At 34.8% G+C, this 27,445-nt stretch overlaps 1 protein-coding gene across 4 annotated transcripts; it reads right to left on the reverse strand.

Annotated features, from left to right (window-relative positions):
* Positions 1–934: 934 nt before the first annotated feature.
* Positions 935–25,873, reverse strand: uso1 (USO1 vesicle transport factor). Of its 4 annotated transcripts, XM_048197200.1 has the most exons (26): positions 25,618–25,872; positions 25,109–25,195; positions 23,355–23,419; positions 23,124–23,200; positions 22,865–22,876; positions 21,429–21,529; positions 21,219–21,321; positions 18,960–19,015; positions 18,749–18,869; positions 18,475–18,653; positions 17,756–17,896; positions 16,237–16,325; positions 15,987–16,141; positions 15,521–15,726; positions 14,373–14,393; positions 9,769–9,879; positions 9,296–9,414; positions 8,438–8,619; positions 7,666–7,787; positions 6,862–7,000; positions 5,868–6,031; positions 5,166–5,225; positions 4,957–5,055; positions 3,252–3,347; positions 2,927–3,142; positions 935–1,953 (listed from the first exon to the last, which is right to left on the reverse strand). In XM_048197200.1, the coding sequence occupies exons 1-26, from the start codon at positions 25,681–25,683 to the stop codon at positions 1,870–1,872; spliced, it is 2,871 nt and encodes a 956-aa protein (XP_048053157.1). In that variant the 5' UTR covers positions 25,684–25,872; the 3' UTR covers positions 935–1,869. The 4 variants fall into 4 exon arrangements, with proteins under 4 accessions (XP_048053157.1, XP_048053158.1, XP_048053159.1 ...); XM_048197201.1 differs by lacking the exon at positions 22,865–22,876 and having other exon boundaries at positions 25,618–25,873; XM_048197202.1 differs by lacking the exon at positions 14,373–14,393.
* Between the last annotated feature and the right edge of the window lie 1,572 nt (positions 25,874–27,445).

The following is a 27,445-nucleotide window of genomic DNA, read 5'->3' on the forward strand; positions in this document are numbered from 1 at the left end:
TTATTCACTGAGGGTGCATTAAATTGATCAGAAATTACAATAGACATTTATAAAGATATAAACATTTTTTTCCTATTACAAATTAACACTGTTTTTTAGATGTTTTAGTAGAGCTAGGAATGTTGTTACAGGCTTATGACAGACTGAATAAGGGTCTCTATAGTACAGTCTATTCAGAAGGGAAAGGGGACCCATTCATAAAAATGTTGTCTCCTGGCACATGAATTTGTGCAACAGGTCTGTTTCTCAAAAAAGAGACTTGATAAACTTGTCTTCTTGTTGTGCATCAGGGTCGCCCACTTCTCTCATGGGCCTGGTTGCTGAACATAGGGTTTTGCCATCACAGGTAATATTTTTAAAATAGATGTTATTTTAAATAATAACATTTTTTACATTATTACAGTTTTAACTTTTAGATTTTAATGCTACCTTAAACAAAAAAAAAATACATTTCTTTCCAAAACATAAAATCATCTGATTCCAAATTTTTGAATTGTAATGTACAAATAGAATATAATTAATTATAGTATTTTTCCCTAGTGGCCCACAATTGTCTTTTGAATGTCTGCTGAGATAAATGAAAATGCTAATGTTCAGTGTGCAAACATGCAGTCTTAGTTCTTTTGCTTCTGCTCTCATTATTTCTTTGCCCATTTTCTTTCGTTTGCCTTTGGCATAATCACAGGAAATATTAAGGCATTGTTGTCTGTAAAGCTGCTTTGGATAAAAATATCTATTATGAATTGTAATATAATCAAAAGCAGTCCTTTAGAATTTCTAATTAATTGTTAAAATGAAATCAAGCATGACCATGAAGGCAATTCATGGCAGAATTATATTTATGGGTATTAGCAGTAGAAAAGAACTTGTGAATCCTCAAATATATGTAACACACCTATCAAGAATTTGAATTAAAAACTTTAAGACCAAAACATCACAGACAAGTATTTATATAGTTTATTCTAATGAGGCTTGTTTATCCATAAATTAACCAAAGGCTAAACCAAATTTTGCAAAATAGCTCTCCAGTTCTAGAGGAACCTGAAAGTGTACATCCCAACATTTAGTGGGACTTCAGCAGTGTGTTTATGAACAACATCACATTGGAAACAATGTGGCTAGTATGAGCAATGTATGCAATGTGGGTTGGTGTTTTGATCACTTGTAAATATGAGTAGATGACTGAACAATTCTGAAAACTGCTGACATGCATGAACAGATGAAAAACAAAACAAAACAAAAACAAAAACAACTTAACAGCCATCTGACCAGGAAGCAATCTAATGCAAAACAGGAAATGGACAAAATTTGAATGAGATGTTAAACAGAGTTCACTATGCACCTGAGCAGAGAAGGCATGTCTTACAGAACATATCCATCCATCATAGACACTCTCACAAACTCTCAAACCCTCATGGAAATGCAGACGAACATCTCCATGGTTTTGCACTATGCACAACAAAGAAGGAGCAGATCTTTTCTTTATTTTCTCCTCTCCATCATTAGTGCAAAAAGCTCTTCAGAATCTTCTAAGTTGTGCGACCATGACATAAGCATTGGGAATGTTGCAAAAACAAAGTATTCACCTGTGTTTATTATCAGAATAATTTTGAAGGGTTTTTTTTTGTTGTAATGAAATGAGTCTGGTTCAATTAGCTGGAAAATGAAATCCTTGTATTGTTTTCCCACAGTGAAATAAATTCTAAAAATTAAAATGCAGGTCTGAAGAAAGTAAAGAAATACGTGATTCTTCTAAAAATCAGAAGATCAGCTCTACTGTCCAAGGCTTTCAATCTCTTTCTATAAGCGTAAGTGACAGGTTAATGTTAGCAGTCTTTCACTTCCACTATTAAGTCAATACTTTTTTATTCATTCATCACACTCTTCGTCTTCCTCCTCCTCCTCCTCATCATCAAACTGGTCCTTTGAATCCAGATCATCCTCATCTTCAATCTGTAGTGAGAAAAAAAGAAAAGAAAGTCAAATCAAAACCACAGATAAGAACAACAAAATGTAAGGGGCCGTTCACACAGAACAAGTTTTTTCATTCCACTGTGCTACTTTTCCATTGTTTTTCAATGTAAATGCACTAGAAAGGCATCTTTAACCACTGCGGTAGAGTCTCGCATCTTTCACATGACACAGCATTCTAAGGCCCCGTTCACACTAGTGCGATTTAGTTTTAAAACGCATAACTTTTGCTATGGATATGCCTGACGTTTACACTACTCTGGCGTTTTCGAAAACGCAGCAGAGTCCTTTCTAGTTTGGAAATGCTGGGGTTACAATTCAGTGTAAACGTACTAGACTTTTGAAAACGAAGGCATGGTTGCCCACGTTCGCGCTGCATATCCTTGACGACCGTGTAAACAATAACATTGAGACTGAATTGCAATCTTTGCTGGCTTAATTGTCATATTTTTAGCAGCCACTGTGTAGTTAAACTCAGCATATTTTTAATACTGCAGCAAGCTACATGCACAAGAGGCAATCGTTTACAATTGTACGTGCATACCCATTGTGCATGAACGGTCATGTGACATGCGTTTTCGTTCATGTAGTGTAGACTGAGATCGTTTCCAATACACTGTGGAAACGCCAGTGTAGACGAGGATCGTTTTCATTTTAAAACGCCGTTTTAAAGTGAAAGCGCACTAGTGTAAACGGGGCCTAAAAACATGGCACTCAAGTTAAAAGTTCAAATTTCTAAAAAAAAAAAAAAAAAAAAAAAAAAAAAGCATCTCTAGACCTTACGTTTTTTTCCCGTTCCACTGACATGCGTCAAGTTTAAAAAAAAAAAAAAATTAAAAAAAGAAGTGCTCTGTGTTGACCGGCTCAATTAATAGCTTCAAAATACACCACAATACAACATTTGATGAATGCAAAGCCAGTGAAACTATGTTCTGGAGTCCCGTGAGGAATGTACCGTCTCTCCCAAGTCCTTGAGTCTCTGTTTCAGGCTCAGAATCTTCTGGTCCTGGTCAGCGAGTAGCATGAGAAGATCGTCCTGCTCCTTCTTGGACTCCTGAACTTCCTGCTGCAACTTGTTCTTCTCTGCCTGCATGATGGCGGCCGTGCTTGTGGCTGAAGCAAGGTCCTTCTCCATCGATTCTCGACTCTCCAGAAGAGTTTTAACTTCCCCCTGAAAGAGAGTGAAAAGGGAGCAAGAATTGGGTTAAACAGGAAATGATGTAAAATGTAAAAACACACCAAATCAGTAACTGAGTAAAAGTTTGTCTAGAGTAAGTCACCTTAAACTTTTGTGTCTCTGCTGTCTGAGCAGAGAGCCTGCTCTCTAACTCTGCGATTTTCTCTGTGTAGAGACTATTTTCTCCTGGAACTGCAGCCTGAAAGAAAGATAACAATAAACTAAAAGACACATTCACTACCATTTAAAAGTTTGAGGTCAGTAAGATTACATTTGAGAGAAATTAATACTTTTTTTTTTTTTAGCAATGGTACATCAAAAGTGACTAAGTAAAGACTTTTACATTGATACAAAATATTTCTATTTCAAATAAATGCTGCAAAAATCTGTTGAACTTTATTATCACTTTTCAACTGATGATAATAAGAAAGGTTTCTTGAGCACCAAATCAGCATATTAGAATGGTTCCGGATGGATCACTGAAGACTGAAGTAATGATGCTGAAAATTCAGCTTTGCCATCACAGGAATGAATTACATTTTAAAATATATTAATATAGAAAACAGTTATTTTAAATTGTAGTAGTATTTCACAATTCTTCTGTTTTTACTGTATTTTCAATAAACTAAATGCAGCCTGGGTATAACCAAGCATAAGAGACTTTTTTTTTTTTTAAGCATTAAATAATCTTACCAATCACAAACAGTTGAATAGTTTGAAGTGTACATAAAAAGTGAACTTATTACCAGCTAGACATTAGACTACTAGCATACAATCGGATCCAAATTGTAGCTTTTTCTGACGTCAAGTTACTTAACACAATTTTGTTTATGCAACATTTAGGGGTGGCTAAATCTATGTTAATATGAGAACATAATATAACTCAGAAAAAAAATCAATTCGATTCAATATAGTAGAACTACTTGGTCCAAAAATAAAATTTCTTGAGGTTTTTGTTCTGTCTTTCATTTGTGGATGACAGCGTCTGATGTGACACTGCAGATGTAGCACAGAGGCTGCATCTGAAGTGGCATTTAGGAGTATTTACACAGACTGTTTGATAATGCTATGAGATTCATGTTTTTTTAATATTGAAATATGAAATAATACTTTAAATATGAAACTAAAAACAGTAGGTTGCAGCATACCCCTCTATTAATAAACGAGTCATTGAATTATTCAGTAATGAAACTCTGTTATGTGTTGCTTGTGAATTCACAACAGTTCTGCTGTGGCTTTGTTTGGAACTATTTTCACTGGCATTCCAACTGCATTCTACATCATGCAGTAACCATGCACTCTCAAGGCTTTTTTTTTTTTTTTTTTTTGATTCTGCAAAGTGACTGACACATTGTTAAAACAAAAATTAGATATTATTGTAGACGATACATATTGCACACCTTTATGTACTCGACTGCTGTTCACATAATGAGGTGTGCGCTTTCTAAACTGTCTGGGCGCTGCACTTCTCTCACAGTTGACCTCCGCCTTTTCCATTTTGTTAACATTACATTATTAACTAACATTTAGAAAATCAATTTTGTCAAATAGTCAAAATATGTTAAAATTTGACAACAGAGTTGAATCATTAAAAGATGAAATCACATTTTTTTTTCTCTCACTCCCCTAGTTTATTGATAAAAAAAACCCCAGTCCTGACTGACTATCACTGTGGAGCTTGTGATTTGGAGATTGAATTATACAACAGACGGTTCATAGGTGGTCTGTGCGGATGCCATCTAAGGCTGAGACAACAGCGCTCTTGACTGTAGTGTCTGTACAATGATCAGTGAGTGGAATACACTTACTGTGGTCTCAGATCCTTTGAGAAGCTCCTGTCTTTCACGCTGTAATTGTGTGATCTCTGCAGTCTGGCTCTGCAGCTGAGCTTTCAGCAACTCCACCTCCTGCAACCAAACATAGTGTTCAAAGTGTTTGGTTTTGCAAGTGCAAAATGGTACATAATGTTATGTGATGAAATCTCCAATGAATATAATGAGAAAGGTTTGAACTTTACCCTTTGTAACTCTGTGACCTCTGAAGTTGAGCCCTCTGCTGATGGGACGCCCTCAGCTTTCTGTTGGGCACAAATATTTCCAAATATAACATTGTAGTTCAAAAGTTTTGGGGCAGTACAGATGAAATAAAGGGATCAAAAGTGACAGTGAATACATTTATAATGTTACATTTAACAATATATTAAGCAGCAACTGTCAAAATGTATAATAATAAGACAAAATCAGCATATTAGAAGGATTTCTTAAAAATCATGTGACACTGAAAACTGGAGTAATGGCTGCTGAAAATTCAACTTTGCCATAAGAATAAATTACATTTTAATATATATTAAAATAAAGAAAGGTTCTTTTAAATTGTAATAATAATAATAATAATAATAATAATAATAATAATAATAATTATTATTATCTGTATTGTATAAAGCACTATATAAATAAAGGTGACTTGACTTGAGAGTGCATATAATGATCAAAATGGTCTTCTCTAGACTGAATATCATAAAGCTTATTACAATTTATTTGATGGGACTAGAGCTACAAATAATGTTTAAACAAACAGACTGAAAGATAGATTCTTGGGATTTAAGAATCGATATTGGTTCATCAGAACAGACTAAAATCAAGAAATCGATATTGTCAACCCCGCCCAAATACTAATATAAAATACATTTTGGGAGGATGGAAAAACTGAACACACATACCATGCTGGTTATTAGAGAGTCCTTTTCAGCCAGCTGTGTCTGCAGCAGCTGGTTTTGTCTTTGCAGTTCTTCAAGTTGTTCTCTGAGCTGGTTCAGCTCCTCTGGCTGCAGTCCGTTCACATGGGCCGCCTCTGCCTGATTACCTGTCTGCTGATTATCTTTACCTACAGAGTGTGAAGGAAGAGTGGACCAATAGTAAAAGTAATTAAAAGTAGGGCTGGTAGGACTGATATGACCTAAAATCAAAATCTCGATTAACTGAACATTTTACCTCGATTATGATTAATGAACGATTATTTTGTTTTTAATTTTTTTTTTTTTTTTTTTTGTTTATTAAAAAGGTGGGATGTTTTTTCCTAATGAAAGTGTGCTCCGACATGACATAGCTCACTTTCAGCGGTTATTTTTTTCTATGGTTCCTAACATTTCTTACAGATTTCTGCTCGTTGTAAATCAGATACAGATAAATTAGCACAGCACCTGTACATTTATTTGAATGCATTAATGAAAGAGCGATTGCGTGTGTGAATTAGTCATGCCATCTCTCTCTATTAACTGTGAAGCTGTGGGTTGTAAGTAGTTACTTCAAAAGTAGAAAAATATATGCTATAACTTTTGAGTTTCTAAGCTACTTTAGTGATTAATTGCTGGCTTCAGGGCTTGCGTGTTGTCTGTATGTTGACTCGGCATTTGAGTTTGCCTCCGTGTTGCTTCCATGCCACTGACTGGACGGGGCGGAGTCACATGACTACACACGCGGTAGTATGTATTTAAAGGGAAAGTATTAACAGGATTAAAAAAACAAAATAACCAACATGGGAAAATTACGTCAGTTTTCGATTAATCGTCCAGCCCTAATTAAAAACAGTAGTTCACGAAAGGTAATTTATTAGGGATTTATTTGTTATTAATTTATTTATTTTATTTATTTATTTTCTAAAATACTGCAAATACTTCTCAAACAAATTATATTTATCTGATATTTGCTCAGTACCTAGTTTGAGTTTGAGGATGTTGTACTGGTCTTTGTGCTGCTGGATCTGAGAGAGCTGCTGTGATACGGTGCTCTGCATCTTTTCATTCTGGGACGTCAGCAATGTCACTTGCTCCTTCAGCTCTTTTATTTGAGAATCCTGTAATTAAAAGGGGATAAAATACAGGAGAAAGAAAATTAATTTAGAATTTAAACATATGCCTATTTTTTAATGATTCCTCCTCCTGAAAGCCTACAGATATATAAAGCCCATATTTCAAACCAAAGTACATAAGGATTTACTTCTCTGGATTAAGATCCATGGCAGCAATTACAGCTCTAAATAACAAGTATCTGTTAGCCCATTCTTCTTGGTCAGATTTTCCAGGTCACTTTTTTTCATACCAAGCTTGAAAGGGTCCTTTCACAAAAAACTCGCTTAAGGTGCGACATAACATTAATAATTTGTAATTTTTCTGTATTTGTAGTTTATTGCCATATCATGGCAGGTACAAATAATCAAATATTAAATGAAAAGTAATCTTATAAAAAGTCAGACAACTCTGTACATGACTACTTTATACAAGATTGTTTAAATGAACTTAAATTTGTTTGTTTTTTGTTTTCAGCTGGAATTTTTCTTCAACAGAGTTTAGGATTTTCATACAAAATAGACGAAGTGTGCAAACTGTTGTTGCCTCATGAAAAATCCAAATCTCAAATGAATACTCATATAATATATACCCTAAAATATCACTAGTATTAGTTTGAAACATTGCACTTTGACAAAATAAGAGAATGGGATATAGTTTGATGTATTTTTACCTGCTCTCTGATCAACTCTTTGTACTGGGTGACAATGCTGTCATGCTGTTCTAGTGTTTTCTTCACCTCTTCTTCCTTTTTCTCTTCCTCGCTTGACTTAAGCACTGCTTTTGTTATCATACCTATGAACAAATACAGAACATGAAAAATAAATCTGATCCTACATGGTTCATATTAAAATTTCACACGGTGTTTCTTTAAGGCCCAGCATCATGGACCGTTTAATTCTAAAGAACAGAGAGAGCATGGAGGATAATAATTATTCATGAACAAATATTTTTGGTGTAAAGTATGAACAGTAGATCTCAAATGAGGAAAAAAATAAAATAATAATACGTATTGTGTGATATGGTCCCTTTAATATCAAACACAGAATGACAAAATGTCAAGGATACAGTTATTACTTGTGTGAGAAATACAGATATTAACATCCATCTTCAGTGATCCGTTTCTAGGGACTTCTGATCTGAAACATTTTGATCAGATGACCGCTTTCTTTTGAAGACGTGCCTCACCAGTAAAGTTTAAAACCCTTGTTGTGGCATAAAGATTATATAGCATTATATTATGGTAGGTGGTCCTTTGATGTTGGACGGGACCCATTAGCATGGATATATGCACCCCTGGTGGTTTGAGTGACTAAATTTCAATAGGTCTGCATCCCATTTACACCTGAATTTAAGACTGTGCACTTGTGATCGGATCACCGGCAGATGTTAATAACAAGGGAAAAGAGGTCTTTTTAGTTTGTGTTCAGGACTCCAAGACTGACCTTCTAACTCTTTGACAAGTTTGGTGAATTCATGATCGAACAGCATGTGTTCCGGGGTGGAAAAGGCTGGCTGAGGTTTCTGAGCAGCACGGGAATACAGTTCATGTTTAGTTATAAAGCCCAACTTCTCCACAAAGTTTTCCTTCCCTATGCGCTTCTCAATCAACTGCTTCAGCTTTTCTCTGTGAAGAGGAAAATATATTTTGTGTAACAGTGAGAAATAGTAAAGAAGGCTCAAATTTTAATGACGGCACTGGGGAAAATGGTATAAAGTGGGCTGAATTTTCAGCAGCCATTACACCAGTCAAAAAGTGTCACATGATCCTTCAGAGATCATTCTATAAAATGCTGATTTGCTGTTCAAGTAACATTTATTATTATCATGAACGCTGAAAAAAAAAAATGTTATGCTTAGTATTTTTGTGGAAATGGTGAAATTATTTTTCAGGATTCCTTGATAAATAAAAAGTTCAAAAGAAACAGCTTTTATTTGTCACTTTTGATCAATTTAATGCATCCCTGCTGAATAAAAGTAATTTCTTTGAATGGTAGTGTTATTACCCAGTTACCTATTTGACCTGATTTATATATAAAACGCATTATAGGAATAATTTTTGTTTTGTTTTGTTTTGTTTTCTATTCTATTCTATTCTATTCTATTCTATTCTATTCTATTCAATTTATCAAAACCAACATTTACACATGTAATGTGTTAATCTATTGAATAAAATATATTTATTTGCACTTTAATTAGCAAAAAAGTTTAATCATGGATAATTTAAATCAGCCGACAGATTTAGTTATAAGACAAAGAAATATGAACAAAAGAAAGCATGAATGGATAAAGTAAGAACCTACTTAGTGTAATTCTCTAAGCTGTTGTCATTATAGTAGATACAAATCCCCAACAACAGAGCACACAGACCCTGAACCAGTCGCTCATCCTCACCCAGGTTTTCTGAAATTTGACCTGTCAGCTGAACACATAATTTAAGGAAACTCAGCACACAGAGTACCTGACAAAAATGTAACTGTACACAAAAATGACACGAGCCATCAAAATCACAGACAAGTTTACAATTGCTGTAGTCTAATCTAAAAAGAAAATTTAATGTGGTTGCTGTGATGTAATGTAATGCATACAACGCTGTGATCAGAACTAGCCTCCCATACAGACTTTAACACAGTAAAATATAATGTCACTCTGTAAATTATTAACTAAGATTCAAACTTTTTATCATCACTGTACAAGCACAACGAGATTAGTTATACACTGTATCTATGTATATCAACTAAATAAATCAGCTGTGTCTCTCTGGATAAAAGGATACAAAGGGAACGTTGTCTTGATTGTGCAGGAAGTGCATGACAGCGATTGGACAGTTGCTAATCCAGGTGCAGAGCAACATGAGGAGACCGACCTTCGTCTGCACCCTACTGCCCTGTACACAGAAGAAAAAACAACACAATTATACAGTCTTAATCACACACTACTACAGCCATATGCAGTTATATTGAGCTAACATACAACTTTAACCTCTAAGAAATAAGCAAATTAATGATAAAGAAACAGCCACTTAATGTTTTAAAATTGTCATTTTAAAAAGTCATTTTAGACAGTATTTCAAGGTTCTACAAATCGTATTTGCTAATTTTTTGCAGAAATACAATAAATAGCAAGATTACAGATAGTTGCTTTTTTTGAGTCAGAACTTGTCTTTGACCTGTTTTGATTGCAATTAAAATTTGATCCTACATAAGATCAGGGCTTGACATTAACTTTTTTGCTCACCAGCCACTGTGACTAGTGTTTTTTAGTGGTTACTAGCCACTCAGCATTTTCACCGGCCAAAATTTTGACATCGATACCATGGGGGAAAAACTGCCATATAGATATTTTTAATATTATTTCATAATTTAGCAGCAGGTATATTATATGCTGTCATCTTAAGACCTGATGCACAGATCCATTATACTGTTACACATGTTTTCTTTCTCAACTGTTTACGTTCAGTTAAAACATAACAATTTATAATACATGTATATATATATATATATATATATATATATATATATATATATAATACATATATATATATATATATATATATATATATATATATATATATATATATATATATATATATATATATATATATATATATATATATATATATACATATATATATATATATATATATATATATATATATATATATATATATATATATATATATATATATATATATATATATATATATATATATATATATATATATATATATATATATATATATATATATATATATATATATATATATATATATTTATTTATTTATTTATTTTGGCAAGGATTTTCCACTAATTAGTCTACAGATAATAAAAATAATGAAAATGATAAATTTCAAAAATGTTTGTTGGCAAATTCTACTCAATATCTATGAGCTAAAGAAAAACAGGCACAAATAGTGTGCTACAAAGTGTGGTTCAATTTCAAATTTTTCAAAGTGGCCTAAAAAAACAGACAACTACGAAGACCTTAATCCAAATTTTATCACAGCATACATGCAATTAGTAAACTGGATGTTAGCGAGTAGCTGTATATGTAGTATATGCTGGCACACGCACAAACACACTCTTTATGTTAATTAGCTTTTGAGGATAAAATGCCATCAAGGATAACCACAACACAAATTCAAAATCTGAAGTCTCTCAATGTAAAATGTGTTCTAAATGCAAGCACAACCTTAAAAGGATGACAAGAGCCTCCCAAATGGTGTACTGATTATACTATGCGCTTACACTATGAACTCAACCATAGAATGTATACATTTTAGAAGAGTAGTGTCACTTCAAATGGAACATTTAACATTTTTACTACACAGAAGCATTCACCATTTTTCAATAAATTTTTTTTTCCAAATGCACGTGATGTGTTGCTACTAGTACTGTACTAGCCTCTCCACTTGAATAAACTTGTGACCACTGAGTGCATAAAGTGTTTAAAATTCTGCACTTTGTATTTTTGAAGAACTACAACATCCAAGTACTCGTAGCACACTATATGTCACTGTTTTTTAGTGTGAACACTTGCGTTACTTACACTACCTTCAAAAGGTTGTATACAGTCTTATACTCACCAAAGCTGCATTTATTTGATCAAAAATACAGTAAAACCAGTAATATTGTAAAATATTACTTTTTTTTTTTTAAATTTTTTTTTAATATATTTTAATATGGAATTTATTCCTGTGATGGCTTAGCTAAATTTTGAATTACTTCAGTCTCCAGTCATATGATCCTTCAGAAATCATTCTAATATGCTTATTTAGTCCTCAAGAAACATTTATTACCGTCAATGTTGAAAACAACTGTTCTGCTTAATATTTTTTGTCTGAACCATGATACATTTTTTTTTAAAGAACAGCATTTATTTGACACAGAAATCTTTTGTAACATTAAAAATGTCTTTACTGCCATTGTTGATCAATTTAATGCGTCTTTGTTTAATGAAAGTATTAATGTGTATTACAAAATGGCAATAACAGTGTTTAAAAGGGACCATGAACGTTTACATTCAAACAATATTGAGAAGGTTTTACTGTTCAAAATCCCTAACTTTTCAACAATTTGTCAAAGCAACAGCATCTGTAAGGGCTAGCTTTTATGAACTGTTAGTTTTAAGGGTTAAAAAAAAAGGCATAACCAAAATTAAAATGTAAAAGTATCTATCAACTTTTTTTAGTTATAAAATATTTCACAAGATAACTAAGATGTTCATAAAAACAATTTGCAAAAAGCAAAACGGGAAAGCAATGGGCAGCAGAAAAAGCAGTCAGGAATAGTAGTATTGAGTAGAGATGCACCGGTATAATGGTCGATTTTTGTTCAATTTAAAACCTCCAGCATATCGGCTATTCATAGTTTTCATGTGATGTCATAGCCTTATCGGTACGCCCACCTGGAGGGCAAAACAAGGCTTTCCTCCATTACCCGCCAGTCATTTTTACCAGGATTGTGCCAAGTACTAATGTAGTAAGCAGTGATATTCAAAGACCAAGTTCAGTGTACACTTTATTGATGATGCATACTATGTACACGCAAGCAGATGAACCCAGAATATAAATAACGCGCTGTTTCTCGTTCAGGGTATTCTCAAAGAAAACCATTATAAAGAAAACGCTTAACCATTTAGCGTGTTGTGTTCATATCCAGGGCTTACCTATATATTAGTATGCATCTTCTAAGGTTTATACTCAATTAGATCTTTAATATTATATCCAGCTATTTTAGTGATTGAAATACTGCAGCAGGTGCTGGATATGGATCACAAGTGCCAAAAACCTGCATTTTGTTCACATGTTTTTGATTTTCTTCTTTTGAGATGGAAAATTGACAGGTCTGTAATTCAGTTCTATGCATGTTTTGCCCTCCAGGTCTCTGTGGCATCACATGACTGAAAACTATGAATAGCATGAAAAAGGCAGATACAACCAACCGATGGTCAATTAATTAACTGCGTGAAGGCACTGAGTTGTATAATGTCTGCTGCATAATCCAACATTTTTCTCTGGGTAAAATAAATTCTTGCTAAAACAAATTGAAATCTATACAAAATACAGCAGGGCTTAACAATAAGGACTGCCATCAGGCCAGTGCTGCATCTTCATGATAATGTATCCTCTGCACATGTTTTTAAGCCTTGTGAATTTAAATAGTGCAAGAAGATGTGAAAGAGAACTCAAACTTTTTCCCTGTCAGCGTTTTTCAAAAAAGTTGCTGGCCACGCCAGCAATTTTGATAATTTTAACAAAACTTCCATGGCGCCCAGAATATTTTGTTTTGTTGTTAGAACGGCCTCTGCTTTTTTTTTTTTTTTCACCTTTTTAAAAAAAAAAAAAAAAAACTTTTTAATCTATCTTCATGCATTTTTTTTAGCAACACTTGAATGTGTGTAAGTTTCATAAAAAAAGCAACATTTTGAAAAAAAGAAAATCAAAAGTTTTTTCAAAGACTACAATGTGCATAAACTATGCTTTTATCACTTGTTTCTGCTCCTTTTTTGCCTGTGTTTTGATCTGGAGATTCTCTCCTCTTTCATAAGTTGCATAATAGAGCCCCCCACCGTATAACAGAGAAAACAAGGAAATCATTGGTGGGGAAACATTGTCTCATGAATAACGGAAAATTTCGTCAATGGTGGAGAAAGAGTTAATGTTAATCAAACAACAAAAGAAAAAAAAAAAGAACTAAATTTTGTAACTTTAATAAGGGAATGTATATTTAACTTATACAATGAAGAATATATTTTAAATGTGTTTACTTGATTTCTGTCCCTGAAAAGCACTGTTTATTTCATATGCATCTTTGGTCTGCTGTATTTATGTATTTATATTGGCCTGTTTAATGTTAAATGGATCCAATCCATGTTCAATAGAAATTTTAAGCAGCAATAAACTAGCTAGTATACCTTAACTTTGATAATTTAAAACATGATCGAAACACTAATCTATTTTAATGACAAAAGTTGAAATAAGAGAGCAAGTAACAAATATCGGTATCGGAATCGGCTAATAGCTAAAATTGTTACCGGGCCGGCAAAAAAAAAATAATCTTATCGGTGCATCCCTAGTTTTAAGTGAATATTTAGTCATAAACTTATTGGACTTAGCAGCCACCTGAAAGGGGTGAATAACAGTACAGATTTCACAGAGTCCTATACATCTGTTACTGAATAAGCCCGAAAGACCAGAGCATGCGGCCAGCAGCTGAAAACCAAACGGTCAAAGCCAGGGCTGCCAGGGTCAGTAAGGGAACACAACAAACAGGGAAGAAACAGCAAACAGAAGGAACACAAAACACCTAATGAACCCCCATTGTGGAAATGAGGCCAAGCCACACCATCGCATTAAACTGCCCACACTCAGATACTCACCCTCCGGTTGAGCTTATCACCCTGCAAAAACCACAGCACAGTTCACTTTGAAATTCAGTGACAACCACAAGCTACCATTCCCATACGAGTTCAGAATGTCCCCAAATCTGGGGATACCTAGCCCAGAACTGCCAAAAAAACATCTTAGACCAGCATGAACTTTCATGATGGTCAAGGCTGGTTTATGCTGGTTTGGTGCTGGTCTAACTGGTGGATAGCCATGCTGCTGGTAGAAAAAGGTGGTCTTGATGTTTAGCCTGAGAACAAACTAGCAAATCAACACCCATGCAGTAGATCAGCAACCAGGAGTGTGCGATATTGACCAAAAAAAAAACAAAAAAAAAAACACTCATTCTCAACATTTTCTGCCATTTTGTTGATAATGAAAGTTACAATATGTAACTTTGGCACAGAAGCTGCATCAAAAGTAGCATTTAGATGCTTTACACCGCAAATACAACTACATAAATATTGCTGTGAGATTAATGTCTTGTATCCATTTGTGTCCACTAATGGTTATTAATGCTTTTATTTCTTTTAAAATAACTTTCTTGAAATTTTTTAAATAATATTTTGAATATTGAAATATTATGATCTTTTAAATTAAAAGATACTTTAAATATTAAACTAAAGCCACCAGTAGGTGGTGACAAGTGACTCTCGTTATGACCGATTCATTAAGTCATTTGTTCATCCGATTCGGAAAAAAAAAATTTTTAGGAATGCAGCTCCACTGTGTATTGCTCTGAGACACATCGGTTCGTGAAAAAGCAAAAACAGACAATATTGACAATGTAATGTCTAAAACGTAACTTATAATTTTAACGTATTGTGATAATGATTTCATACAACATTACAATAAACAGGCAATCATGCTGATATTCGGGAAAAATAGTAATCTTGCTTGTATGATATTGTTTAACTATATCATACCTATCGCACACCCCTACCAGCAACCAAAACACAACATATTCTTGTCTTTTCAACAGACAAGGTTCTAATGTGCAAAAAGGCAGATACGGTAGAATTACTGAGGCAAAATATTAAAAACCCCAAAAGGTTCAATACCCCGGACTAATGTCAATGAGCCCAGAGTCTTAAACCCAAAATGTTGACTAAACGCACATTATACGTTTGAGAGAGGGTACCTGGGACAGGATGTTGGTGCACTGCTGCAGAAGGGAAACGGGTGGCTTTCCCAGACTGGTGGCCAACTGGACCCGCAGTAGCTGCTCTTTCTGGGTGAGGTTATCCTGTAGCGCATGAGCTAGAGCCACAGCGGCACACCAGTTTGACAGAGAGTCTGCTGAGAACAGACCTCCACATAACAGCTGTCCCGCTGAGATAGAGTTAGCTGAGGGACAGAGAGACAGGGTTATGCAATGTACCCAAATAACAAAAAGGACAAAAAAACAAACAAAAACAAAACAAAAAAACCCACCACAACAACAACATTAAAGTTCAATGAAAGTGAATTTGAAAGTGAACACTACATTAGGACACAATTTTTGGACAGAAAAATTGTCCTCTTGCTGTCACCATATATAAGATAAGCCATGAATAGTCAGCATCAACTAATGGCACAACTAAGCAACTACTTGGGGCAATCCTTACCATCTATAGTGGAGGGCAGCAGTGTGGCTACAATCTCCCCTTGTCCTTTATGGTTCTTGTACAGGAAGCATTGGAAGCAGTAAAGTACAGCACAGCGGAGAACAAATGGCTGTCTCTCGTTCACCATTGACATGAGAAGAACTACAATTGCAGGCCTGGAGAAAACAGCCAACGTTTATATTGTCAACTCTTTACCAGAAAATACTTTTTTGATTATTGTTTCAAAAACAGTACAAAGGACAAACCAGACCTTGGTGGATTGGATGGTGCGTTAACAGATGCAAAGTAGTCCTGATTCACTTCAGATCCACGTATGACCTCTGACACAGTATTGATGGTCTGTACAAGAAAGACAAATAGAAAAAAAGTTAAAACAATTCAGTGGTACATCATTGGTACAGTTAATAAGAACTGCATAAGTAAAGAATCATCAGGTATGTGTAGATGATGCAATTCCATGCAATTTATTTTTTTCAAAGCAGATCTTTAGAACTGCATGCTGCACCAGTATAGGTGCTAGACGGTGTTCTTTAACTATTGTGTGAATGACACGGCATTCTAAAAACGCACATTCAAGTTAACCTAGCAATTTTTCCATTCCACTGCTCGTGTCTTACCTTTTTCAATGCAAAAACGTGTTCTTTGTGAATGACCACTTTGCAATGGCCCGATAGGGATCCACTTCTTTGAGCAGTGGTCTCAATATCTAGTGATCTACAGTGGTTGCTATAGTAATAACATAGGCATCATTGTGTCAAGTGGCTTAAACAATTGAGAGCAGCAAGAATGATGAGAGTAGAGAGAAAACTGGAAATTTTGCCACTGTTCATGTCAATTATATAGAGCTGTGGAATATAGTTAATTTTTACATTGCATTGCGATGCTGATGTGAATGATTCTGCATCGTTGCATAAAAACAAAAGATTTTTTTTTAAAAAATGTGAGTAAATAGGCCTATCATACATAAAATGTACTGTTTTATTTGTAAACAAAGTACTCTTATTATAGGCTATATTAATAAAAATGTTGCATATGTCCTTCGTAAGCAAAACACTTGTGTCTGATGTTTCGGTTTTCACAAAAAGAACATGCATGAATGAGAAAAAGTGCGGGACGTGCTTGATGTTAAACAGCACAATAAGCCACGGAAAAGATCAATGCATTACTCTCTCTGACAAACACACCTGAAGCTCACACACAGAAAGCCACCTCTCTAAGACAGCATGTGTTCCTGAATTCAGTTCTATTTAGTGGCATAAAGCTCTTCAACGCTCAGATATACACCGAATTATTTCAAAATATCCATCTTGGCGAGCATATTTGCTGCATGCTGACGGTAGATGAGAAAGTATTATAGCATTTGCCTTACTAATAATAGTAGAAAAGCAAATGCTTTAATATTTTTTACTTTCATTGTTTAACAGCTCTGTCTGATAATTTATTCGACAGAACAGTTCAACAGTAAGACAGTAAGCTAATGAAGACGGTGAATGGGAGCTCAGACACTACCGTTCTCAGTGCTTTCCACATAAAAGTGTTTATGATGCATTTGATGCGATTTGTCTCTCGGACAGTTCGTGTGACGTAATTTTCCTCATTAACCCAAACCTGTGTGCAATAGCAGGTGATTTGAGTGCTCAGAAACAAAGTCCATCATCACATTGAATGGCTTGTGTGCTCAACTGTGTGCAACATGGAGCAGAGCGCAGGCCTTTAGTGTGAACAAGCCAACAAGGCCCATGAGAATAAGATTCTGAGATTAATCTGACCTCTGTGAGAATGTCTGCAGGAACACCTGTGGCCATAAGGATGGTGCACAGCTGCTGGAGGAGACCACACTGGAACATGGCCTTCTGACAGCTGGCTGTAGCCCCTGGAGAGTTCACTGGAGACACCATAACTCGCACCAGCTACAGAGACAAAACAGAAGAAGAAGAAAGAAGTAGTAGTAGTAGTTGCTGTTGTTGATGTTGTTACAGGAAGGTCTCATTTATTAACATTAGTTAAAATGAACTAAGAATGAGTGATATATTTTTTAAAGCATGTATTAATCTTTGTTAATTTTAGTTAGTAAACATCTATTTTTCATGGTTTGTTCATGTAAGTTCACAGTGCATTAACAAATGTTAACAAATACAACTATGGATTTTAATAATGTATTTGTAAATGGTGAAATTACCATTGACTAAGATTAATAAATGCTGTAGAAGTATTGTTCATTGTTAGTTAATGTAAACGACTATAGGTAATAATTTAATAAATGAAAACTTAATCAATTTAATCTTACTGTAAATTCTTAACAACAACAATAATAATAATAATAATAATAATAATAATAATAATAATAATAATAACGAACTAGAACTATTCATTTAATCCGTATAAAAACATACAATTTACTGTAAATGTTTTAATTCCAATCTTACTGATGTTTATTTGGTATTGTGACACTAAGCAAAACATATTAAATGGATTCTTCATATCAGACCTGCAGCATTAGATGGAGGTTGGTGACCTTCTGTGCTGACCAGCCAGAGTTGTCATCCCCAACCTCAAACCATGGCTTCATCTTTTGTATATAGGAGCCTTCTTTAAAGAAATTCTGGTTGGAGCTATTGTTCTTTAGGAGGTTGAGCAACAATAGGAGACAGTCCTCCACCACAATACCTGTGAGGTGAATAGGGAGGTTAATGCACAATCTTTGGAAATTTAAGGGTGTGCTTTTGTATTTTAAAAATGAAATGGGTTTGTTAACTGCATACCTCCATCACTAGAACCCTCCTCTGTGATGATGTCAAGAAGTCTCTCAAATGCATTTTCAAAAGCCACAATTTTCTGAATTGCTGCGTTGCCTTTGGTTAGCTGCTGCAGTAGTAGGAGACCCTTAATGGAAAAAAGTAAAATGGATTCATTTAATTTCAACAGAGACTTCCTGTATGAACACTCATGTTAATGTAGAGCAATAACACTTACATCATTACGGATAACTTCTCTGGAGTCAGCAAGGAGATCCATTAACCTAGACACTCCTGTCAAGTGAGAAAACATATTAGCATTAGAAACTAGATATTTAACAGCTTTAAAGAATGATCGTTCTGAATGTGGAGCTGAAGTCAGCAGGTAGCACAGATTTTAACCTAAGTGACAGTAGACACCATATTTAATTTGACAAATGACAAACTTTTGAAAGGTACGTGTACCACAGGCGATACAGTGGAACGCTAACAGGTTACCAAATTAAAAGGACGGTTTTCTAAAATGTTTTAAAATGTAATTTATTCCTGTGATGGCAAAACTGAATTTTCAGCCGCCATTACTCAGTGTCATATGATCCTTCAGAAACCATTCTAATATGCTGATATGGTGGACAAGAAACATTTCTTATTATTATCAATGTTTAAAACAATTGTGCTGATTAATATTTTGTAGAAACTGATGGTCAAGAAGATCTGCTGAAGTTCAAACTGAGCATCAGTATGTTGATCTGGCATGGACGCTCAGAGAAACTGCTGACCTACTGGGATTTTCATGCACAACCATCTCTAGGGTTTACAGAGAATGCTCCGGAAAAGAGAAAATATCCATTTGGTGGCTCTTCTCTGCAATATAATGCCTTGTTGATGCATGAGGTCAGAGGAGAACGGCCAGACTGGTTCGAGCTGATAGAAAGGCAACAGTAACTCAAATAACCACTCGTTACAACCGAGGTATACAGAAGAGCATCTCTGAATACACAACATGTCAAACTTGAAGCAGATGGGCTACAGTAGCAGAAGACCACATCGGTTGCCACTCCTATCAGATACAACCAGGAAACTGAGGCTACAACTTGCATAGGCTCACCCAAAATTGGACAACAGAAGATTTGAAAGACATTGCCTGGTCTGATGATTTCTGCTGCAACATTCAGATGGTAGTGTCAGAACATGAAAGCATAGATCCATCCTGCCTTGTATTAATGGTTCAATGGCTGCTGCTGGTGGTGTAATGGTGTGGGGAATATTTTCTTTGCACACTTTGGGCTCTGTAGTACCAACTGAGCATTGTTTAAACACCACAGCCTGCCTGAGTATTGTTGCTGACCATGTCTATCCCTTTATGACCACATCATACTCTTACATTCAGAAAGATAAACGCACCATGTCACAAAGCTCAAATCATCTTGAACACAACAATGAGTTCAGTATACTCAAATGACCTTCACAGTGACCAGATCTCAATCCAATAGAGCACTTTTGGGATGTGGTTGAAAGGGGGATTCGCATGCATTATTGTGCATCCGATAAATCTGCAGAAACTGTGTGCTGCTATCAATATGGACCAAAATCGCTCCGGAATGTTTCCAGAAACTTGTTGAATCTACTCCACAAAGATTTCAGAATATATATGTATAGAACTCACATGACACAGCTGTCACTCTGGACATACTACAACCAGAGCAAATGAAGAAAAAGGAAAAAACTACCCTCAAGCCACACATATTAACTTGTGTGGCTGCCTTGATTTTTTTGGCACTTATTCAGCGATTAACTGAACAAAAGGGTGCAGGAGTTTTGTTATGCTACTCACTTTCAGTTGTCATGCTACTCAATTCTTGACTTGTTAATATTAACATTTACTATTCCATTCTATTCTATTCTATTCTATTCTATTCTATTCTATTCTATTCTATTCTATTCTATGTGTACTGTGCTAGACAAACTAGGACTATCTATATTGTTGCCCTATTGTTGGTTTGATTGCTTCAATTGTTCTCATCATTTGTAAGTCGCTTTAGATAAAAGCGTATGCTAAATGATTAAATGTTTAAATGTTCTTTGGTTCTAAAACTTCTTTATCAAACTTTTTTTTTTAAAGCGATAGTTCATCCAAAAATGAAAATTCTCACACCTATGTGTTCAGCAAAATATAGAAAGTCATATAGGTTTAGAATACCGTGAGGGTGAGTAAATGATCACAGAAGTAACATTTTTGAGTGAGCTATCCCTAACTTGAAGATAAGTGAATTTATGTGGTGCCCTAAAACAGAAATAGAAATTAGTCTTTTTTTTTTCTCAGCTGGTCTTTAATTTCATACTGAGAAACTGAGTTAAAAAGCACATCATATTTTACACATCAATGTGATATATAACAAGGTAGATGGGAAAAAAAAAAAAAAAAAATTATCTGTACTGGCAAATAGTTCTAAACAATCAGATAATTACAAGAGAAAAAGAGATTTTTTTGACTCACCCATTGGGCTGACCAGGATGATGCCTTGGACCTGAGCACACTGGTTTTTCAAAAGAGCTGTTAAGAGCTTAACACCTGGCCAGCGGACATGGAAGTCAAACTCCTACAACATGGAAAACAGTCACACAACATCAGGAATATGTTAAGGAAATATGGAAAGCAACAAGATGATAAAAAAATCTATCAGTATAGCTGACAGTTCAAGCTTACCTCCAACAGTGTGAGGAGCAGAGTGACATTTTCTGTTTCCTGGACAAACTTGTCAGTGAACAGAGCTCCCAAATCATCCTCCTGCTTTTGCTGGTTCTCCTCTAAGAGAAAATGAGATGCAGAGAAAGATATTTTTTGTTGTCTTTACTTTTATTTGATTATTTTAACACAGATAATGCAGGGGAAATGGGGAGATAGATAGAAACTAATACTAGGAAGAAGGTGATACTTTGTGCTAAATCTTATTGCACTAAAATTGCAAAGAGCCAGAAAATTAACTATTTTCAATAAATATGTTATCAAGCCTCCAGACGGAAGAGCAGCGGAATGTGTCTGCTGACAAGAACTGTATTAATACAAAGAGGGACAGAAAAAAGCACATCAACCCATAGGTTTGGAAATTGGACAGTGGAAAGGGTGAAAAGCAAAAAATACATACAAACAAAAAAATAAATAAATACATAAATAAATAAAGCAAAATAAGAAAACACAAAACCCCACACCAGTTATAGCTTAACCTCCCCTACACAGAACAAACTTTTTTTTTTTTTTTTTTTCTCCACACAAAGTTATTAATACTAGGACAATTCTTGCATTTATACTGACAAAACGTCATATTAAGCCTTAACGAACAACAACAAAAAAAGTTTGACGAGAGCAGTTTTCTTTCCTGTGTTTAAAAGTGAAATTTTATTTTTTATTTCATGGGGTCTTTTTTAAAAGTAAATAACTCAAACATAACCTAAAAAAAAAACTTTAATAATTTTATTAACTAAAAAAAGAAACTAAAACATACACTAAATCCAATTATTATTTAAATAATTGTTAATTACTGTTAAATTATTATTGCTTATTAGTAGACATTATTAATTCTCGTACATGAAAATTAATATTACCATTAACTTGGAAGTCCATGAACAACAACTAAAATATGCAGTAGCACATATGCAAAATATGCAGTCGCTTCAACGTCGATTGACCTACCACGCAAATATAATGATCAACAGTCTGTTATCAGATCTGAAGTAACTAATTTAACAAACCTAAATTAGCCATTGATCAAAAAAAAAAAAAAAAATTCAGCAAACAACATCTGGAGTTGTTATACAGTGGACTTGAGTTCTCTTTCATTTATAAAAATCTTTTCATTTGGACATCTAAACAAGATTTTAACACTTGAGATTGTTCAAAAACAGACGTCTCAATTTAACTGAACTGCTGTTAGAAGAACAAAACTACTAGTGTCATCATTCCGCTGTAATATAGGCATTTAAAATTTGCTGCTTTATGAAATTAGCAAAATGATTTGGGTTCAGATCACTGTGAAATTTTCTGTGTCAGTTGCTGTGTCAAACGCAGTGGATGTATTCGATGGGGATTTCAAAGCATTGGTGGGCTAAAGGTTAGACAGCATCATGCACAAAAAAGTGCTTTACCTTCAGATTCATCTGGTGGATTAAACATGGAAAGAAAAAGGAGGAGGATCAGATATACAATATTTCCCAGCTCATCAAACATAAACTGCAAGAGGGAGACTAGGAAAAGACTGTAAGAACAATTTAAAGAAAACTATTCATTTGGAGTCCAAGAATAAGACCTGATTTAGCCCAAGAAACTTATGTACATTGAAACAATTCAAATAAAATCCCAACGTGATAACATCTGAACCAGACTAAAATAAGAAAATAAACATACCTGGTTCTTCCTCTTCATCATTGCAAACAATATTGTACAAAGTGTCCAAAGCATAACCAAGGATTTCAGTGTCTGACCTGTTTCAAAAAAAATCACCAAAGACAAGTCACAATATGTGGTAAATGATCCAAAGCCCTTTCACATCACATCAACAGAACACAACAAGATCGTTACTATTAATGCAATTTTTTTTATTTATTTATTTTTTTTATACCAAAATTTGAAACATACCGGTCAGTCTGCAGTATACGAACCAAATGGTCCATCGCCATTGTTCCAACCTCCATACGGTATTTCTGCAATTAAAAATCTTCTTGACACATGTTCCACAAACAACTGAGTAATGTATTTACTTTCTGTCAAAACATACAAAAATATATGAAATTTCCCTTCTGGGACAGATGTGAAATTTTTTGCAAGATTAGCATCACCAAACGGAACTGCATAATGACTGTTTCCGAACTCTCCCTCCAATTTGTTAATTCAAATCAGCTAATGATGGCTTATCGGGATAGGAGGAAGTATTTTCACCAAAACTACTCACATCACCCTTATAGGATTATTTCACTTTCAAATGAAAATTTCCTGATAATTTCCTATTCAACTTACGGACAAAAAAACGGAACTGGCGCCGCGTTCGCTCTGTAATTTGAATAGGGAATGTGTAGGACATACAGCATAAGCTTTTTGAAGAATACGGAAGGCAGTCTTGCGGAAGCAATCATTTGTGTTTATAAAGCATATACATGTTTATTTTTAATTTTTTTGAAAATGACCGATCATTTTGCTAGCTAAGACCCTTATTCCTCGTCTGGTATCGTTTAAAGCCCTTTGAAGCTGCACTGAAACTGTAATTTTGACCTTCAACCATTTGGGGTCTATTGAAGTCCACTATAAGGAGAATAATCCTGGAATGTTTTCATCAAAAACCTTAATTTCTTTTCGACTGAAGAAAGAAGGACATGGACATCTTGGATGACATGGGGGTGAGTAAATTATCAGGAAATTTTCATTTGAAAGTGAACTAATCCTTTAAGGCATGTTTTTAACAGTAAAACCACAGCATGGACTGTATTCCTTCTTTTTTGATATTCTATTAACTCTCATATCACCTATGCATTATGATCAGTGCCCAACGTGTACAGGCTTATTATAAAATGTGCAATATTCCACAAAATAAGACCTGTTCAGTTCACCATTTCACTGTGCAACTCCCATAGTGGATTGTTATTTTAGTTGCATAGCAACATTCTGTAGGGACTATATCTTCTAGCAGAATGATCCCTTCATCACTTCACCACGCATTTGCTTAAAAAAACTTTATGTACAAACATATTAAAAGCAATAAGATACTCAACGCATGTACTATACTGAATATAGGCATGGATAAAGAGGTTGTTGTGCATTGTGGCAAACAATGGCCTTTAACTGTGGTTTTAATCACTATATAGGCTGACCTTTTCACTACCTTATTGCACAATTACACCAAGCTTCAATATTATAGAGCATACTGTCATTCAAAGTATGGAGTCTGTAAGAATGATTGCAAAAGAGGTTTCTTATGCTCACCAAGGCTGCATTTTAAAATACAGTAAAAACAGTAATATTATGAAATATTATTATAATTTAAAATAACTTTTCTATTTTAATATGGTTTAAAACGTAATTCATTCCTGTGATAGCAAAGCTACTTTTAGCAGCCATTACTCCTGTTTTCAGTGTCATATGATCCTTTGGAAATCATTCTGATTTGCTGATTTGATGCTCAAGTAACATTTCTTTTTATAAAACGTGATTTTTTTTTTTTTTAAGTCAGGATTCTTTGATGAATAGAAAGTTCAGCAGAGCATAATTTATTTGACATAGAAATCTTTTATTGTCATTATTGTGTATCCTTGCTAAATAAAAGCATTAACTTACTGACCCCAACATCCACAACACCTCAATTACAAACATCAACATGACAAGTATTAATAGCCGGTCACCTTGGACAGAGATTTGAGGGCACGGACAGCATCTCTTCGATCCTCCAACAGGGTAGATGAAGCCACACGGTCACACAACTTCTGAATCTGAACAGAAAGACACACAAGAACAGTTGGTAAATGCCTTGTCAAAGCGAAGTTAAATTATCCCTACAGAAACATTTGTTGGAAACATCACTACGGTGAGAATAACACTATTCAAAGACTATATTGGTAACAAACCAAACATCATATAGTGTAATTGAGCATATGCCATTTAACCTAGTCTCATTTTAAATCAGGGTTACTGTCTGATTTGGAAGTGTCATTTAGAAATGTTTTGAAACACTACCTGGTTCATATACATCTATTTATATTCATATTTCTATGTGCAATATATCAACTACTGATATGTAAGCATAATCTAATGTTTGTCATTGACTTGATAAGCAGTTGCTTTCAGCTGTTTACTTACTCATTTTTATTTCTTCACAAATATATTTATTTGTTTATGCAGTAAATAAACTCACTGTTTCTGCTCCAGTCGGCTGTGGGCCTGTTGGTTGCCCCCCCATTACTCCCCTGAGGAAATTCATCTTTCTATGTGTCCGCTTTCGTACTATTTTAAACGTTGATCTCCTGACAGATTAAATGTCGGTTAAACTAAAGAGATTCCCCAGAACAGGCAGAGAGTAAATGTCATTAAAATCAGCAGCTGCCTGATGTTGATCTCTCAACACACCAGCACCCAGCCCGGAACTGACTCGGACGCGCATGCGTAGAGACGTGGCGATACGTGGCTGACCACAGCGTCAATGACGGCCTCTTAAAGGAACAGTTACACATAAACACCATTCTGATTAAAGCTGCCGTAGGTAACTTTTGTAAAAAAAATATTTTTTACATATTTGTTAAACCTGACATTATGTCCTGACAGTAGAATATGAGACAGATAATCTGTGAAAAAATCAAGCTCCTCTGGCTCCTCCCAGTGGTCCTATTGCCATTTGCAGAAATACACCGCTCCCGGTAAGAAACAACCAATCAGAGCCAGGAGGAGTGTCTTAGCAGTGTCAATCAATCAAGCTTGCGTGCGCGCTGATCACACTCCTCTCATGCACAGTGTACAGGCGTCAAATTCAAGATTACCGGTGTGCCGCAGCTTTGCTTATGGCGAAATAAAACGATGTTATATGCAAAGGACCACCCTGAAATCTACAAGAAACCATGCCATACATAATTTGTCAGTCCTGTTTTGAAATTATCTTAGTTGTGTAGTTCTTAAAAAATTAAACAAATCAAGCAGAAATGTGGCTGACTCTGCATCGGTTTTTAATCCGTTCAGGACACGTAGCTCCCTCCACCTCGGAAAAGCCGCTCCGATATTTACCCTCGTTTTATTTCGGGCTCTATCTAATTCTTTCTTTTTGGCTTTTTTATCATCGTCATCTGTCTTTTTCCGTTTACCCGTCTTTATTTTATGAGCAGGTGCCACTCGAGGAATTGACAGTTTGGATTGTTTTTCCGCCATAAGCAAAGCTGCGGCACACCGGTAATCTTGAAGCCTGTATGCGCTGGCGCTGTGCATGGGAGGGGTGAGATCAGCGCGCACGCGAGCTTGATTGATTGACACTGCTAAGACACTCCTCCTGGCTCTGATTGGTTGTTTCTTACCGGGAGCGGTGTATTTCTGCAAATGGCAATAGGACCACTGGGAGGAGCCAGAGGAGCTTGATTTTTTCACAGATTATCTGTCTCATATTCTACTGTCAGGACATTATGTCAGGTTTAACAAATATGTAAAAAATTTTTTTTACAAAAGTTACCTACAGCAGCTTTAATCTATTCTGTCATGTTGTAGTAGGTGTTTTTTAAAAAATAATAAAAAAGGACTACTGAAAGTTCTAAACTCAGCTCGCTTTACCTGACTGTATAATTTGTAAGAATAACACATTTAGTGACAGAGTTGCTTCTCTAAAAACGTCTGCTCAACAAAGTCGTTAAAGTTTCTTTTTTTCATATTTGTTATGTTACCCATTCAAATATAAAATTGCAAAGTTTAAAGGATTAGTTCACTTTCAAATTAAATTTTCCTGATAATTTACTCACCCCCATGTCATCCAAGATATTCATGTCTTTCTTTCTTCAGTCGAAAAGAAATTAATCTTTTTGATGAAAACATTCAATGATTATTCTCCTTATAGTGGACTTCAGTGGAGCCCAAACGGTTGAAGGTCAAAATTACAGTTTCACTGCAGCTTCAAAATGTTCTACACGATCCCAGACGAGGAATAAGGGTCTTATTTAGAGAAACCATTGCTCATTTTCTAAAATAAATAAATAGATAAATTTAAAAAT

The sequence above is a fragment of the Megalobrama amblycephala genome, linkage group LG7 (assembly GCF_018812025.1).
Source record: "Megalobrama amblycephala isolate DHTTF-2021 linkage group LG7, ASM1881202v1, whole genome shotgun sequence".
NCBI lineage: Eukaryota > Metazoa > Chordata > Actinopteri > Cypriniformes > Xenocyprididae > Megalobrama > Megalobrama amblycephala.